General features: G+C 33.1%; 2 protein-coding genes across 10 annotated transcripts in view; one reads left to right on the forward strand and one right to left on the reverse strand.

Annotated features, from left to right (window-relative positions):
- The window catches only part of LOC127701157 (cytoplasmic dynein 1 light intermediate chain 2-like), a 722,868-nt gene that overhangs the window by 192,203 nt on the left and 515,641 nt on the right, over window positions 1–15,024 (forward strand). The window lies entirely within an intron of this gene.
- The window catches only part of LOC127701166 (dnaJ homolog subfamily A member 2-like), a 28,507-nt gene that overhangs the window by 5,115 nt on the left and 8,368 nt on the right, over window positions 1–15,024 (reverse strand). Inside the window, exons 4-9 of the mRNA XM_052204990.1 lie at window positions 14,785–14,920; window positions 10,242–10,322; window positions 9,230–9,363; window positions 4,704–4,846; window positions 3,409–3,607; window positions 1,058–1,185 (exon numbers count right to left, since the gene is read on the reverse strand). Coding sequence (XP_052060950.1) covers window positions 1,058–1,185; window positions 3,409–3,607; window positions 4,704–4,846; window positions 9,230–9,363; window positions 10,242–10,322; window positions 14,785–14,920 — 821 coding nt within the window. The remainder of the gene's footprint in view (window positions 1–1,057; window positions 1,186–3,408; window positions 3,608–4,703; window positions 4,847–9,229; window positions 9,364–10,241; window positions 10,323–14,784; window positions 14,921–15,024) is intronic.

Here is a 15,024-nt window from a genome sequence, read left to right on the forward strand (position 1 = left end):
TTACTTTTGAATATAATCTTATGATCATAAACAAGCTTCTGTCCAAGTTTGGTAGAAATCCAGGATAGTTTAAGAAAGTTATTAAAATTTAAAAAACTTTAACCACAGAGTGAATATTTGTGGACGCCGCCGGAATGTAGGATCGCTATGTCTCGCTTTTTCGACAAAAGTCGAAGGCTCGACAAAAATGGTTAGCGGATCAAATAACTTCATCATGACTTCAAGAAAATATAACAGTAAAAACTTGATGCAAATTTGTGTAAAAACTCTTGCTAGGCTTATAGCATGTATAAGATTTGGTTGACTTAATTATACTTTCTGATCACTGTTTGTTTTTTACTTCAATGCCTCTGTGACCTGCTTTACCACAAGATATATAATTAAATAGTTTGTTTCTTAGACAGGAATTGCCCAATTCGACGGAACAATGTGAAGACCTAAATTTAGAGCTTTAGTTGAGACATCCAGGCATAAAAGTTATGTAATATTGAATCAATCATTAAATAACTACAAGTTATAATATAAAGAAATGAGTATTAATGCTAATAAATTATCTTGAAATATCATGGTTTCCTTGAAACTATAAAATTGAAACATAAAAGCTATCAAAAATTGTGTGTTGTACATGTAGTATTTAGAAGTAATGAAATATGATTCAAATACCTTTCAAAAAAGACAAACAAATATCACCAAAACCTGAAGGTCAGACATATGGGGCAAAGGTTAACATATTCTTTTTTTTGTGGGTAAAAAAATGCAATGATTATAATGGTTGCAATATACTATTTTGATTCAACTATTGAATAGTGACATAAAACTGTTCTGAAATGAAGTTGATAAAAAGCCCATCAGAGCTGTGAAATATCAGCAAGATTTGATTAAATTGATCCAAACTGCATTGTTTCAGAAACTATCAATGAATCTACAAACTACTCAACTCAATCCAATTAAACACTATTCACAAACTTTCAACTTTCCTGGATACTTATATCAACTACTGAATATCAATTTTATTTATTTTGATTTAAACTTTAAAATTTCAAATTTCATTACTTACTTTTAACTGTTCTGGGTCAGCAAAGTTTTTGGGTGGGAAAGTGATATCAAATTTAACAATTAAATCTCCCTTTTCAAATGGATTTCTATATACAGACATGCCTTCACCTTTCACAACTTTAACAGATCCTGAAATATAATAAGATGTATGAAATTAAAATTATTTGTATAATGTAATATTTAGTGTTCCCTATCTACAAAATGAATTGTTCTTCCCTACAAATGTGCAGTTCTAAGGCAATTCCAATTTGTTTTTAGGTCTTCAGTTTTTTGAAACACAAAGTATAGTTAAGCAAGTAGAATTTCATTTTCTACTTGTTCAATCATGAAATCTTGTAAAACTTGTAGCATGTAATGTGCAAGGAAAATAAATATAGTGTACCAACAAAAGCTAGAGGCTCTAAACAGCCTGTCTCACTCGCCTGCATCTTCAACAATTGCCACTTTTTTGTTAAAATCATCATTAAAGGGGAATAACAGTATTAAGAGTTAAATGACAATTTCAGCCATGTTGACTTATTTGTAGATCTTATCCTCCTGATCATTTTTCTTTTTTAAAGTTTCTATTTATGCATTATAGTTTTCAAGATAAGACAACAAAAGCCCCAAAAAAGGTAAAAATTATCATCAAAGGGCAATAACTTCAATAAAGAGTTAACTGAAGATTTCAACCATGATGGCTTATTTTTTAATTTGTAGATCTTGTCTTAGTCATCATTTTTGGTTTTTAAAGTTTTCAAAATAATAGGCAAAAATGAAAAATCGTCATTACATGGCAATAACTTTAATAAGGTGCCTAACAATTTCGATCATGTTGACTTATTTGTAGATCTTGTCTTGCTGATCATTTTTGTAACTATAAGTTTCTTTCTATCTATAATTTTCTGAAAATGTGCACAAAAAAATGGTATAATTCGTTATTTAAGGGCAATAACTCCTATAAGAAATCGTTCGACAGTTTTGATGTTGATAGACATTTTGTAGATCTCACCATTCTAATCATTTTGGCACCGTTGAGATTTTTTTCTCTAACGGTTTTCAGGATAAAAGCCAAACAATACATTTACCCCTATGGTCGATTTTTAGCCATGTCGGCCATGTTGGTCGCTAGGCAGGGTCATCGGACACATTTTTAAACTAGATACCTTGATGATGATTGTGGCGAAGATTGGTTCCAACTGGCCCAGAAGTTTAAGAGAAGAAGATTTTTGTAAAAGTTAACGGACGAAGACTGATGCCAAGTGATACTTAAACTGACCTAATCATAAAACTTTTACATGTAAACTGCAAAAGTTTCCAAGTCAAAATACCTTGACATAAATGTTGCAGGCTTGACTGAAACTGAAAGCTATTTGTCCTTAACGGCAGATTTGGATTTCTGTCAATTTTTCTATTTTAAGAAATAATTTCAGTCATTGCATTGAGATTGGGTTTTTTAATTTTGTTTTGAAATGCTTTTCCGGTAATAAACTGCCACTCCAGTATAGACCTTCTTAATAAAAGAATAAAAGTTCCAATGTCCCCCTCGTTGCACATATTTTATCTGTTCTGTCCAAGGGCAACCACTAAAAAAAATTTAATTTTTTGTTCTTTAAAACATTTAAAATTACCTTACTAGAGAGTTGTTAACTTGAGAGCAATTTCCAGTATACAACATACATATGTATTTAATATTTCCAAGGGAAACTCATTAGAAGTTTTTGTCAGCACTCATTTTTCGAAATTGTCAAGAGACATTGCTGTTATATACCTTTGATATAAATTTGATAAAAATCTGGCAAAAATTGTACACACATGCGCGCTTACAATGCAATTTTCATTATAAATAATATTTCCAAGTGGCATAACTCTTTAAAAAATATTAGATCAGCACTGATTTTGAACTTATCTGAGACATTGCTGATAAGAGTCTTTGATATAAATTTGATATAAATCTGGCAAGAATTGTACACATGAGAGCTCTAACAATGTAAATTTCCATAAAATCAATATTTTCAAAGGGTATAAATCTTTTAAAAATAGTTGATTTGCACTGATTTTTGAGATTGTCTGAGACATTGCTGATATAAACTTATGATAAAAAGTTTCATAAAAAACTGGCAAGAATTGTACACATGGGAGCGCTTACAATGAAATTTTCCATATAATATTTCCAAGGGGGCTTATAAGCCTATGATATGTTTTATAAAAATCTTTCAAGACCGGACGCCTGGTATTTCTATGTCCACCGCAACATGTCGCACGGAGGACAGAAAACACAGAAAAATATATAAAGTTTATATTTGAATTAAGTGAAAAACAGCCTGGTCATTAGATATAATCTTATATTGTTACTTGACCATTGAACCTTACCTGGGTGTATAACTTGTCCAGGAGGATTTTTTATAAGTAAATCTCTACCATCTAACTGTTTCAATGTAAACTGGAACCCACATAAAGCTTCGGTTAAACTTAATGTGTAAGAACAAAGCAGATCTTCACCCTCTCGTGTAAAAACTTCATGATCTTGTGTTTGTAGAACAATAATCACATCTCCTGGTTCAATATCAGGCTGAAATAGGGAAAAAAAAAATGAAATTTCAATACAGGAAAAGTAAAAATACCATCCACATGTTATATAGTAAAAAAAATATTACTCTGGAAGACTAAAATATCTCTGAAAAACATACCAAGTTGAAGTTTAAACTTAGGTCACATGCTTATTATAATTGTTATCATGTTTCTACAATGTACAATGTAAATGATAAATTTAGATAATTGAGACAGGTTGATGTAAGGGAATGTTTGAACCCCCAACCAGTCATCTATTAAACAAATAATATTTCCAAACTTTAATACCAGCAGTAAAGTGAGTAATTTATAGCAGAATAAAAATTTGAAAATTGGTGACCTAAAAACAGTTTTATGTTCTACTTTCATGTTGATCTGTTACTTGTGGATGATTGTGTAATTAAATTATCACAACTTGTTACAGTTTTATAAATTTTATCGAAGGATCATTGGTCCAGGAAATCCTTTTAGCTGTAAATAGATAGGCCAAGAGTTCCAAAGATATCTGTCAATCAAATATTAATATACCAGGAAAGAACTATTTTATAGAAGATGTATCTCTTATCAACAAATGGGTCGTGAAAACAACAATCAAGTCCCCATGCTGAAAACGCTTTGTTATTGTGTTGTTCTTCCAATCAAATTGTCTGTCAGTTGTTTTTTACTTATCAAATCAGCTAAATGATTATGCAACATCCTCATGATGCAAATCTTCGTTTATTATAACTCAGACAATTGGTTCCCCTTTTAAATTTACTGAATTGTTTCAATTTAAACCCAAGGAGGTACAATGTCACTGTTATATCTATTTCATTTAATTATATCTTGGCCACTTCAAAAGTTTCTACTTTCCCTGTCAGTTTTTTTTTGTTTTACCTGTGGATTGAAATAATGAGTTGTCTCCCTTATACCAATTTTAATATTGACATACACTTCGTTATGAAAGTCAGTAGGCATGAAAGTTTGAGATTTTCACCAGCAAGGTTATCCCTGAATAGAATCCATAAGTTAACTTAACGTTTCCTAATGCAATCATTTGAATTCTGTAACAATCCTCTTTAATATGAGAAAATATTAATGTTTATCATGTTACAAACCAGCTGGTCTCCTTCTCCACGGAATGGTATTTTCTGGTTATCTTTCATGCCTTTATCTACATGAACTTCTAACACCTTGGTCTGTTGTGTAACTTTCTTTCCTTTACATTCTTTACATTTATCTTTTTCACTAATAGTCTCTCCTATGTAAATGTAAAACACACAATATTCTAATAATTTCTTACAATAAAATGCTCCGCTGGGGCGCAGCTTGATACGACCGCAGAGGTCGAACCCTGAACAGTTGGGGCAAGTATGGACACAACATTCAAGCTTGATACAGCACTGAATTTGGATTGTAATTAAATATTTGACACAGCATAGGTTTCTGACACAGAATGAAAGTGGTCTAAGAACTTAAAATTTTTTAATTTACCTATTCAAACCATATCATTATTATTTGCTTTTATATATAAATCAGAAATAACCAATTTAAAATGAAAAATTTTAAAGAAAAAAAAGGAAAAAAAAATCCCCCCCCCCCCCAATTTTTTGAACTCCCTTATGATTCATCACCCCCAAACTCAATCCCAGCCTTCCCTTTGTGGTATGGTACCTTGCAGTACAATTTCAGAGAGATCCATACACTTGAACACAAGTTATTGTCTGGAAACTAGAAAAATGCTTGTTTTTTGGCCCCTTTTTGGCCCCAAATTCCTGAACGTTTAGAGCAATTACCCCCAAACTCAAACCCAGCTTTTCCTTTGTGATATGGAACCTTGCAGTACAATTTCATAAAGATCCATACACTTACACACAAGTTATTGTCCTGAAACTAGAAAAATGCTTGTTTTTTTGCCCTTTTATGGCCCCTCATTACTAAATTTTTGAGGGAATTACCCCCAAAATCAATCCCAGCCTCCCCTTTGTGATATGGTACCTTGCAGTACAATTTCAGAAAGATCCATACACTTGAACACAAATTATTGTCTGGAAACTAGAATAAAATGCTCCGCAGGGCACAGCTTGATACGACCGCAGAGGTCGAACCCTGAACAGTTGGGGAAAGTATGGACACAACATTCAAGCTTGATACAGCTCAGAATTTGGATTGTGATTAAATATTTGACACAGCATAGGTTTCTGACACAGAATGAATGTGGTCTAAGAACTTAAAAATTTTAAATTGGACATTCACCTATTATGGTCCAATATCCAAAATCTAAATACATGGTTAGATTCAGCATATCAAAGAACCCCAAGAATTTAATTTTTGATGAAATCAAACAAAGTTAAATTTTGGACCCTTTTGACCTCAATGTGGACAAAGTTGATAACGGGGCCCAAAAATCTAAAATCTAAATACATGGTTAGATTCAGCATATCAAAGAACCCCATATATTCAATTTTTGTTGAAATCAAACAAAGTTTAATTTTGGACCCTGATTTGGACCAACTTGAAAACTGGGCCCATAATCAAAAATCTAAATACATGTTTAGATTAAGCATATCAAAGAACCCTAAGAATTCAATTTTTGTTAAAATCAAACTTAGTTGAATTTTGGACCCTTTGGACCTTAATGTAGACCAATTTGAAAACGGAACCAAAAATTAAGAATCTAAATACACGGTTAGATTCGGCATATCAAAGAACCCCAATAATTCAATTTTTGATGAAATCAAACAAAGTTTTATTTTGGACCCTTTGGACCTCAATGTGGACCAATTTAAAAACGGGGCCCAAAATCCAAAAACTTAATACACTGTTAGATTCAGCATATTAAAGAACCCCAAGAATTCAAGAATAAAACCCCATTGAAATTGGTCAAGAAATAAGCAATTTATACGAAGTATCTTCTTTTGCACAATACTGTGCAATTGAATATTTCTTGCTATTGCGCAATACTGCACAATTGACAATTTCTTGCTATTGCGCAATATTGTGCTATTGGATATTTCTTGGTATTGCGCAATACTGTGCAATTGAAGATTTCTTGCTATTGCGCAATACTGTGCAATTGAAGATTTCTTACTATTGTGCAATACTGTGCAATTGAAAATTTCTTGCTATTGCACAATACTTATTATATAATAATTTACACATCCTGTTTGGTGTGTATCTCCTACCATATCATTATTATTTGCTTTTAAATATAAATCAAAAATAACCAACTTAAAATGGAAAATTTTAAAAGAAAAAAAAAAAGGAAAAAAAAAAAATCCCCCCCCCCAATTTTTTGAACCCCCTTATGATTCACCACCCCCAAACTCAATCCCAGCCTTCCCTTTGTGGTATGGTACCTTGCAGTACAATTTCAGAGAGATCCATACACTTGAACACAAGTTATTGTCTGGAAACTAGAAAAATGTGTTTTTTGGCCCTTTTTTGGCCCCTAATTCTTAAAATTTTGAGGCAATTACCCCCAAAATCAATCCCAGCATTCCCTGTGTGATATGGAACCTTGTGGTACAATTTCAGAGAGATCCATACACTTGAACACAAGTTATTGTCTGGAAACTAGAAAAATGCTTATTTTTGGCCCCTTATTCCTAAACATTTCGGGCAATTACCCCCAAACTCAATTCTTGCTTTCCCTTTGTGATATGGAACCTTGTTGTACAATTTCAGAAAGATCCATACACTTTCACACAAGTTATTGTCATGAAACTAGAAAAATGCTTGTTTTTTGCCCCTTTTTTTGCCCCTAATTCCTAATATTTTGAGGCAATTACCCCCAAAATCAATCCCAGCATTCCCTTTGTGATATGGAACCTTGTAGTACAATGTCAGAGATATCCATACACTAACACACAAGTTATGTCTGGAAGTTACAAAAATGCTTATTTTTGGCGCTTAATTCCTTAACTGTTGGTACCATAACCCCCAAAATCAATCCCCACCTTCCTTTTATGGTATTGAACCTTATGGTAAAATTTCATAGAGATCCATTCACTTAAACTAAAGTTAGAGTGCGAAAACCAATGTGTCTTCGGACGACATCGACGACAACGTCATACCAATATATGACTGCAAAAATTTTTGCGGTCATATAAAAATGCTTATTTTTGGCCCCTTATTCCTAAACTTTTTGGGCAATTACCCCCAAACTCAATTCCAGCTTTCCCTTTGTGATATGGAACCTTGTAGTACAATTTCATAAAGATCCATACACTTACACACAAGTTATTGTCTGGAAACTAGAAAAATGCTTGTTTTTTTCCCCTTTTTGGCCCCTAATTCCTAAAATTTGGAGGCAATTACCCCCAAAATCAATCCCAGCATTCCCTTTGTGATATGGAACCTTGTGATACAATGTCAGAGAGATCCATAGACTTACACACAAGTTATTGTCATGAAACTAGAAAAATGCTTGTTTTTTGCCCCTTTTTGGCCCCTAATTCCTAAAATTTGGAGACAATTACCCCCAAAATCAATCCCAGCCTTCCCTTTGTGATATGGAACCTTGTGATACAATGTCAGAGAGATCCATACACTTACACACAAGTTATGTCTGAAAGTTACAAAAATGCTTATTTTTGGCCCCCCAATTCCTTAACTGTTGGTTCCATAACCCCCAAAATCAATCCCCACCTTCCTTTTATGGTATTGAACCTTATGGTAAAATTTCATTGAGATCCATTCACTTAAACTTAAGTTAGAGTGCGAAAACTAATGTGTCTTCGGACGACGACGACGCCAACGTCATACCAATATACGACCACAAATTTTTTTTTGCGGTAGTATAAAAAATATGATGATATCAAAGATCAATCAACACAAACCCCACAAAAACCTTGGGCGAACTATAGTGTTCCAGAAGGATAAGCAGTTTCTGCTTCATGAGTGGCACTCTTCAGATTGCTCTTAGAACAACAGATTGAGGCTATTGGTAGATAAAATAAATGAAGGCCAATGCAGAAATAATTACCAATCTAATTTGTTTTTATAAAAAAAAACTTCTTCTGACAAAGTTTGGTATATAGTCAATATCCCAAGCCCATGAATTATTTGATATAACATAACATATGAAATGACTGAGGTTTGAATTGAAGAATCTATATAACTTCTTAGCATTTAGAGGAAACCAAAATTCTGATTAACAATTACAAATTTTCAACTAGCAACTGAATTTCTCTTTAAGGCATGCAGGCAAGAATAGTTGTACTAGCTTTTTGTAATTTAATAGTCAAGCTTGGGCTGACACCAGGGAAGTGAGTCAATTATCAGCATATGAAGAAGTGAGCTATCATTTCCAAGCTGCTACAATATGAAATAAATTTTCTTACATGCTATGTACAAAGTATTCATGCTGAATAAAGTAGCAGTAATATTTACTTTAGTTTTTGCTTGGACTGTTAGGCTGATGATTTCCTTTACATTATATATGAGACTATCATGCTAACAATCAAACCGCGATAAAAGTTTTTACACTTGTGACTTGCACATTTTAAAATAATTTTGAAGTTTGGGACCATGTTGAATATTCTATGATAATCCAACAACTGGTCATTCAAAGCCAGAAAGTGTAGACAAACTGTTCTTGAACTAATTTTTCATAATCTTTCTAACTTTTGCAACAGTATACCTTCTCCACGACAGTCTGGACATATAGACTGCATTTGTTGTACCATACCAGGACCAAGCTGTCTCAATGTTACTTTCACACCTCTGCCATTACAGGTCTTGCATCTGTGCATAGCTCCCTGTTTACCACCAACCCTAGTATCATTAAAATAATCACATTCAAAACATGAAACTTGATTCTATTAAATAAGTTTTTCTTAATGTTATATATCCTGTTGTGTTATCACAATTTACACCCTTTGTTGTCTGTCTTTTTGTACAGAGTGTTGTCTTGTTTTATTTGGTATTTGGTGTCTTCTTCCGCTTTGATTCAGTTTTTCATAAAGACTTCATGTATATTTTCTTAAATGATTACTATCTGGCTTTTTAAACAAAGCATCATAATCCAATAATTTAATTTTGGATGTAACGCTTCTTCTGATTGGCTGACGTTGTTGTGTTTATCAGCTCATAGACATAATTTTGTCATGTGACCCTGACGTCATCAACATTTTTTATGGTTTACTCCGGTTTAAAATGGAATTTAGAATTAAATTATAGGAAATGACTGTAATATCTTTTTATGTCTATTCGAAATAACATAAAAAATGTGGTGCACACTTTAAAATAACCCGCTATGCGGGTTATTCAGTGTGCACCACATTTTTGATGTTATTTCTTCATAAACAGAAAAAATATTACAATCATTCCTTAATTGAATTATTTTGACCTACAGGGTTGATATAGGTGTGAAATTGAAAAAGCCATGCACTATTCCAACAGGATTTCATGTTTTTTTTCTAGTTCAAAAATGACATAGCACATTATAACAGGAAATGTGGAAGTAAAGCTTGCTTATGCATTATTTTTCTTCTTCTTAAAAAGTAAAAAAAATATATGTAAACATCCCAAAAAATATGATTTCCTTGGTTTTCAAGAGATTGTTTTTTTTGTACATCAATCAACATTCTTTCTGTTAAAATGTGCATCCTATACATTAAAAGAAAATATCATCAAATATGAACACTACTTACCCGTTACATTTTGTACATATTGTAGTTTTGCTTAGTTGTAATTTAGAAGTCTTTCCATTATACAAGTCTTCTAATGTAACCCTGAAAACAATTATATATTTGTTATCTAGATACTGTAGAGTGAAATACATGTACTAGGCTTCTAGAGTTGAAAGCATTTTAAATAACTAGAGGCTCTAAAGAGCCTGTGTCGCTCACCTTGGTCTATGTGCATATTAAACAAAGGACACAGATGGATTCATGACAAAATTGTGTTTTGGTGATGGTGATGTGTTTGTAGATCTTACTTTACTGAACATTCTTGCTGCTTACAATTATCTCTATCTATAATGAACTTGGCCCAGTAGTTACAGTGGAAAATATTTTGTAAAAATTTACAAAAATTTACAAAAATTGTAAATAAAATGCTCCGCAGGGCGCAGCTTGATACGACCGCAGAGGTCGAACCCTGAACAGTTGGGGGAAGTATGGACACAACATTCAAGCTTGATACAGCTTTGGATTTGGATTGTGATTAAATATTTGACACAGCATAGGTTTCTAACACAGATTGAATGTGGTCTAAGAACTTAAAAATTTTAAATTGGACATTCACCTATTATGGTCCAATATCCAAAATCTAAATACATGGTTAGATTCAGCATATCAAAGAACCCCAAGAATTCAATTTTTGATGAAATCAAACAAAGTTTAATTTTGGACCCTTTTGACCTCAATGTGGACAAAGTTGATAACGGGGCCCAAAAATCAAAAATCTAAATACATGGTTAGATTCAGCATATCAAAGAACCTCATATATTCAATTTTTGTTGAAATCAAACAAAGTTTAATTTTGGACCCCGATTTGGACCAACTTGAAAACTGGGCCCATAATCAAAAATCTAAATACATGTTTAGATTCAGCATATCAAAGAACCCTAAGAATTCAATTTTTGTTAAAATCAAACTAAGTTTAATTTTGGACCCTTTGGACCTTAATGTAGACCAATTTGAAAACGGAACCAAAATTTAAGAATCTAAATACACAGTTAGATTCGGCATATCAAAGAACCCCAATAATTCAATTTTTGATGAAATCAAACAAAGTTTAATTTGGACCCTTTGGACCTCAATGTGGACCAATTTAAAAACGGGGCCCAAAATCCAAAAACTAAATACACGGTTAGATTCAGCATATTAAAGAACCCCATGAAATCAAGAATAAAACCCCATTGAAATTGGTCAAGAAATAAGCAATTTATAGGAAGTATCTTCTTTTGCACAATCCTGTGCTATTAAATATTTCTTGCTATTGCGCAATACTGCACAATTGACAATTTCTTGCTATTGCGCAATATTGTGCTATTGGATATTTCTTGCTATTGCGCAATACTGTGCAATTGAAGATTTCTTGCTATTGCGCAATACTGTGCAATTGAAGATTTCTTGCTATTGTGCAATACTGTGCAATTGAAAATTTCTTGCTATTGCACAATACTTATTATATAATAATTTACACATCCTGTTTGGTGTGAATCTCCTACCATATCATTATTATTTGATTTTAAATATAAATCAGAAATAACCAACTTAAAATGGAAAATTTTAAAAGAAACAAAAAAGGAAAAAAAGAAAAAAAAGGGAAAAAAAATAAATCCCCCCCCAAAATTTTTTGAACCCCCATTATGATTCATCACCCCCAAACTCAATCCCAGCCTTCCCTTTGTGGTATGGTACCTTGCAGTACAATTTCAGAGAGATCCATACACTTGAACACAAGTTATTGTCTGGAAACTAGAAAAAAATGTGTTTTTTGGCCCCTTTTTGGCCCCAAATTCCTAAACGTTTAGGGCAATTACCCCCAAACTCAAACCCAGCTTTCCCTTTGTGATATGGAACCTTGTAGTACAATTTCAGAAAGATCCATACACTTACACACAAGTTATTGTCATGAAACTAGAAAAATGCTTGTTTTTTGCCCCTTTTTTGGCCCCTAATTCCTAAAATTTGGAGGCAATTACCCCCAAAATCAATCCCAGCATTCCTTTAGTGATATGGAACCTTGTGGTACAATGTCAGAGAGATCCATACACTAACACACAAGTTATGTCTGGAAGTTACAAAAATGCTTATTTTTGGCCCCTTTTTGGCCCCTAATTCCTTTACTGTTATTACCATAACCCCCAAAATCAATCCCAACCTTCCTTTTGTGGTATTGAACCTTGTGGTAAAATTTCATAAAGATCCATTCACTTAAACTAAAGTTAGAGTGCGAAAACCAATGTGTCTTCAGACGACGACAGACGACGACGATGACGCCAACGTCATACGAATATATGACCACAAAAATTTTTTTGCGGTCGTATAAAAACTGACTATGAAGGGCAATAACTCCTTAAGGGGTCAATTGACAATTTTGGTCATGTTGACTTATTTGTAATTCCTACTTTGCTGTTCATTATTGCTGTTTACAGTTTATCTCTATCTATAATAATATTCAAGATAATAACCAAAAGCTGCAAAATTTTCTTAAAATTACCAATTCAGGGGCAGCAACCCAACAACAAGTTGCCTGATTGGTCTTGCCCTAATGAACAATTTCATCCCATCAGATTTGCTCTAAATGCTTTGGTTTCAGAGGTATGAGCCAAAAACTGCATTTTACCCTATGTACTATTTTTTTGCCATGTCGGCCATCTTGGTTCGCGGGTGGGGTCATCGGACCCATTTTTTTAAAACTAAATACCCTAATGATGATTGTGGACAAGTTTGGTTAAATTTGTCTGAGTAGTTTCAGAGGAGAAGATTTTTGTAAAAGATTACAAAATTTACGAAAAATGGTTAAAAATTGACTATAAAGGGCAATAACTCCTTAAGGGGTCAACTGACCATTTTGGTCAAGTTGACTTATTTGTAGATCTTACTTTGCTGAACATTATTGCTGTTTACAGTTTATCTCTATCTATAATAATATTCAAGATAATAACCAAAAACGGCAAATTTTCCTTAAAATTACCAATTCAGGGGCAGCAACCCAACAAAAGGTCATCTGATTCATCTGAAAATTTCAGGGCAGATAGAAATTTACCTGATCAACAATTTTACCCCGTGTCAGATTTGCTCTTAATGCTTTGGTTTCAGAGATATAAGCCAAAATCTACATTTTACCCCTATGTTCTATTTTTAGCCATGGCGGCCATCTTGGTTGGTTGGCCGGGTCACCAGACACATTTTTTAAACTAGATACCCCAATGATGATTGTGGCCAAGTAGTTTCAGAGGAGAAGATTTTTGTAAAAGTTAACGACGACGGACGCCAAGTGATGAGAAAAGCTAACTTGGCCCTTTGGGCCAGGTGAGCTAAAAAAGTTACGATGACCTAAGTCTACAGAAATAACACTCGTTTAACATTTTCAGGAAATGTGCACTTCATTTACCTGACGAGGGAGAAAGTGATAGAGCAGACTGCTAATATAAACAAGATCCGTCAATAAGTATTTTTGATAGACATTTAAATTTTTTTTCTATATCTTTGCAAAAATGTTAATAAACTGCTTCGCTGAGCTCAGCTGGATATGCCCGCAGAGGTCCAACCCTGAACAGTTGGGGCAAAAATGGACACAATTTTCAAGCTGAATTTGGATTGTAATTAAATATTTGACATATTATAGGTTTCTGAATAAATGTAGTCAAAGAACTTGAAATTGGTTATATGAATAGAATTTATATTCAATTCAAGATTTCTTGCTGTTGTGCAATACACTGAATTTGCTGTTGCGCAATACTTAGTAAATCTGTTGTCAGACTATAAACAAATAAAGTTCAATTTCTTCTCAATGTCATATTTAAAATTTATGAAAATCAATAGGGAGATTACATCAATAGCTATAAATAATTCACCAAAGTTTCATGAGAACTGCTGAAAGCATTTTTGAGTTATTGTCCGAAAACTGGAAAATCCCCCCTTTTTTAATGAATAAAACCCCATAACTCAGAAATTTAAAATCTTAAATTTATAAAATTCTAAAAGGAGCTTAAATCAACAGATATAAACAATTCACCAAAGTTTCATGAGAACTGCTCAAAGCATTTTTTAGTTATTGTCCGAAAACTGGAAAATCACCCTTTTTTATGAATAAAACCCTGTAACTCGGAAACGTAAAATCTAAAATTTATAAAAATCGAAAGGGAGCTCATGTCAAAAGATATAAACAATTCACCAAAATTTCTTGCAAGTTGGTGAAAGCATTCTTGAGTTATTGTGGGAAAACTGGAAAGTCCCCCCTTTTTTTAATGAATAAAACCCCAAAACTCAGCAACAGTAAATCTGAAATTTATAAAAAACGAAAGGGACCTCACGTCAATAGATATAAACAATTAACCAAAGTTTCATGCATATTTGTCTAAGCTTTTTTGAGTTAATGTCTGACATGTTGACGACGGACGGACAGACGGTCAACGGTATACCATAATATGTCCCGTAAACGGGCATATAAAAACAAACACACTATTATGCAGATGTTCACAAAATCAATTCTTCAAAATACTTTCAATATAAAACTTACTTTAATGGGTGATAAGTGTCTTCTCCTTTTCTTCTACCTCTCCTTGGTCCACCCATTCCTCCAAATCCACCCCCAAATGGGCTTCCACCACCAAATATTCCACCAAAAAGATCTCCAAATATATCTGGGAATCCACCTGTAGATATAGAAATCTTGATATTGATTAAACTATTTTTTGTTGTGCACATTGTAATAATAGACAAACATATCATGACAAACTGGATGCTTTTAAAAGGTTTG

The sequence above is a fragment of the Mytilus californianus genome, unplaced genomic scaffold, assembly GCF_021869535.1.
Source record: "Mytilus californianus isolate M0D057914Y unplaced genomic scaffold, xbMytCali1.0.p SCAF_5, whole genome shotgun sequence".
NCBI classification, from domain to species: Eukaryota; Metazoa; Mollusca; class Bivalvia; order Mytilida; family Mytilidae; genus Mytilus; species Mytilus californianus.